Below are 3,723 nucleotides of genomic sequence, written 5' to 3'. Positions count from 1 at the left end.
GCTTGGACCCTGCATGGAGCCGTGTCGTTGCTCAGCAGCCTGCCATGCTCTGCGGACCTTGGGACTTTCAATGGACCTGAATGAATGGCCTGCCGTGTGGTTTGGTAACATCAGGGCTGTGACTTGTTACTTGTCAACCTTGGGTTTGTCAGCCTCAGCAGCCAGCAGCTGAGTGAAGAAACGCCTCCAGCTTCAGTGGGCCAGAAGCAGACAGTAGAGCTGAAGCCCAAGGTTGAGGGCCTTTCACCCAGCCCCCAGAGCCTGGTACTTTGAAATCGGACTTGAAGCCTCCAAAATTGTAAGAGAATAAACTCCTGTTTGTTAAAGCCATCCCGTTTGTGGTATCTTCTGTTAGACCAGCATTCTCACTCACTCACTGCTGTGGAGCCAGATACAGAGGTAACCAAAACAGATACATTCCAATGAGAGGGATAGCTAGATAGGAGGGTATGTGCATTTACAGTTTTTAATACAAACTGCTAAACAGTCTTGCAAAAAGAATCTACGAATATAAAAGTGAATAAAACACCCATGGGAATGTAACAGTTTCACAGGGTACCAGCAAAAAGATTAACAGGTATAAAATAGTACCTCCCCACTGCAGTTTTCATATTCATGTTTCTGAGAAACAGTTATGATAAACATGGCTCCATACAACTTACTGATTCTATCTCTTCCATAACTGATCCCTTTGTGTCCTTGTCCATCTGCTGATGGACGCGTCGGTGGTTATTTGTTTACTTTGTATCAAGGGCTTACCCATTTGTTTGGACAACCTTTACACAAAGCCTGGCTCCTCTCTCCTTCCACTTGTCTCCTTACCTGTTTCTGAGATGTGCCTCCAGGTCACAGCGCTGCATGACATCCTGGCACACTGAAGCAAATGGGCACAGAACTAACAGCTTGTCCAGAAGCTTGTGGACGAGAATGCTGGACTTCTTACACAACTTGAAGTGAAGTCTCTTGCGGTCCAGAGGACAGAAGTCCTTCTCCAGCAGGAAGTTTCTCAGGCACTTGTAGCAGAACGTGTGTCCGCAGGGGGTGTCCAGGGGCTGCAACAGAGGCTGAAGGCAAATGTGGCAGACCAGGTCGTCGTCCACCTCGTCCTGGTAATTGTACAGGTGGTTTTCTCTCGTCCAGTGCTGCTGGCCACACTCGAAACACAGAGGGTTTAAGGAGGAGGACGGCTGTTCCACAGGCACCGGCTCCTCGCTGGTGGTTCCCATTCTGAATCAACGAGGCAGCTTCTCTCTCCTCATATGCCACCCCTCCACTTACGGTTTAGTTTCCTTTAACGGACAAGGACGTATGTGATGCAAATCATGGTCCACTTTTCTAGAGAAACAGAACAAAGCAAGAAGAATTAATGTTAATCAAGATCGGCTAAAAGCATCAATACAAAATTATTGGTTAACTTCTTTGTTAGGGAAAAATATAAAAATTTAGGTCAGGTACTAAATTGAGTCAGAAAAAAAAACCCATAAAAATGAAATGAACTGCTTTGTTAGAGTGCCACGTTCTCAATGAAGTAAGATTGAGTGATTAAAAGCAAGGATGTTATCATATCTTCTATGAGGGACATCAGAACAACTCACTGGTTTTCCTGACTGCCATCCCCAAATAAGTCACTACTCAATGGGGTTTCAGAGCCAATGCATCTGCATACCATGCTAACAGAGCAACTTCAGGTATATTACATACTACATCTGCACATCACTCCAGTCATGGTTCTTGCTTCTGGTTGACTTGACACAGCTGTATACTATATCCAAGACTGCATCTTTGTAATTTTTTTTTTTTTTTAAAGATATATATATATCTTTAAAAAGGTGTATTTTTTATTTTTAATTGTAATTTGGGTGAAAATTTACAGAGCAAATTCACTTTTCATATAGCAGTTCACAGACTTTTTGTCTCATGACATTGACTGCAACTTACCCCAATGTAACAGCTCCCTTCCCACTTCCTCCCAATAGTTACCTCTTCCTGTGTCCATCCCTCCATGCACTCCTGCCCCCTGAGCTGTCTCCCTGTGCATAAGCAGCCCTTCTTTCTCCCATGATTGTTCTCTCCAAGGAGTGTATCTACCTCAGGTAAATGTTCAACTCATATGCTTGTCTGTTGTTTGGCTGGAAGCCACAGGTATGGGTTCAATTCCAGACCTGAAGGGCAGCTAGGGGCCATGGTCTCAGTGGTTCCAGCAGGCTGTATCAAACCAGCACCTGGTTCCCTTTTTTTTCTTTTTCCCAAATGATTTTGAGTTTTGTTCCCCACTGTTCTCCCTCTCTATCCAGTATCTCCTATATAGATCCCCCTCTGAGTGGGTGACAGTGGTAGCTGGGCACCATCTAGTTCTTCTGGTCTCATAGTCATATAGGCTGCAGATCACATGGTGTACCAGTAGCTAGGACTAATTGCTTCCATGAATCTTTGGTTTTCTTCATTCTTCTTTGTTCTGGATGAGCAGAGACCCATCACTGCATCTAGATGGCAGCTTGCAAGCTTTTAAGATCCCAGTCCCTACTCACCAAAGTAGGAGGTGAAACAATGCTTTGTGTAGTATGTTATGCCATTTGAGCTTGATGCCCCCGAGACTATGATCCTGAGCCCACTGGTTCAACTACTTAGTCACTCTGGGTAGCTGGCTGTGACCCATGTCAGCTCTACTATACACCTGGGAATTCCCACAGAACATACAAATACACTTATAGGACCATATTCTGCCAATTCTATTCATGGTCTTGGGTATACTCCCCGCTTCATAGATATACCTAATAGTTCAGCCTGTCCACCCATCTATTTACCCGTATACCCATGTCTGCCTTCACTGACAACACAGTACTGTATGTGCAAAAGGGTTCATATGTGTTGTCTCTACCTCCCATGTACCTCTCTATGTCTTCCTCTTCCTCAATGCCACCATGTTGATCACTCACATTTGGTACAGTGCCTTTCTCTTCACTCAAATCAATACATGTCTCTACCTATCTAAAAGAGTTCCTTACCCTCTCCTCCCACTGCTGGTAACCAACAAAGAAAATTTCCCTCCATGGATAAACCTATCCTTAACTTTTACAATAACAGACTAATACAATATTTGTCCTTCTGTGATTGACTTAATTTCACTTAGCATAATGTCCTCCAAGTTCATCCATGTTATGCAGTGTTTTGCAGATTCTACTTTATGCTTTAGGGTTGCATAGTATTCCATTGTGTGTATTTACCATAGTTTGGTTATCCATTCCTCAGTTGATGGACATCTAGCTTGTTTCCATCTTTTGGCTATTGCAAATAGTGCTGCGATGAACATGGGTGTGTGTATGTCTGTTCTTGTCATGGCTCTCACTTCTTTAGGATATATATCTAGTAATGGAATGGCTGAATCACATGGTATTTCTCATTCCAACTTTTGAAGGAATCACCATACTGCTTTCCACAGTAGTTGTACCATTTGACAGTCCCACCAGCAGTGCTGTTGTTAGGTACCGTTGAGTCGTTTCCGACTCATAGCGACCCCATGTACAGCGGAACGAAACACTGCCCGATCCCGCACCAGCTCCATGATCCCTGCTATACTTGATCCCATTGTTGCAGCCACTGTGTCAATCCATCTTGTTGAAGGCCTTCCTCTCTTTCGTCAACACTCCACCCTACCAAGCATGACATCCTTCTCCAGGTAATGGTCCCTTCTAACAACATGACCAAAGTAGGTGAAACAAAGTC

At 44.1% G+C, this 3,723-nt stretch overlaps 1 protein-coding gene across 1 annotated transcript in view; it reads right to left on the bottom strand.

The window, feature by feature from the left end:
- The window catches only part of LNX2 (ligand of numb-protein X 2), a 60,218-nt gene extending 58,992 nt beyond the window's left edge, over nt 1-1,226 (bottom strand). Inside the window, exon 1 of the mRNA XM_007958049.1 lies at nt 823-1,226. Within this exon, the coding sequence (XP_007956240.1) occupies nt 823-1,226 (404 nt within the window). The remainder of the gene's footprint in view (nt 1-822) is intronic.
- Nucleotides 1,227-3,723: the final 2,497 nt, after the last annotated feature.

Source organism: Orycteropus afer, unplaced genomic scaffold (genome assembly GCF_000298275.1).
Source record: "Orycteropus afer afer isolate SDZICR_OR568_19922 unplaced genomic scaffold, OryAfe1.0 scaffold00842, whole genome shotgun sequence".
Taxonomy (NCBI): Eukaryota; Metazoa; Chordata; class Mammalia; order Tubulidentata; family Orycteropodidae; genus Orycteropus; species Orycteropus afer.
Note: the sequence above shows the minus strand (reverse complement) of the source record. Positions and strands in the feature narration are given on the sequence as shown.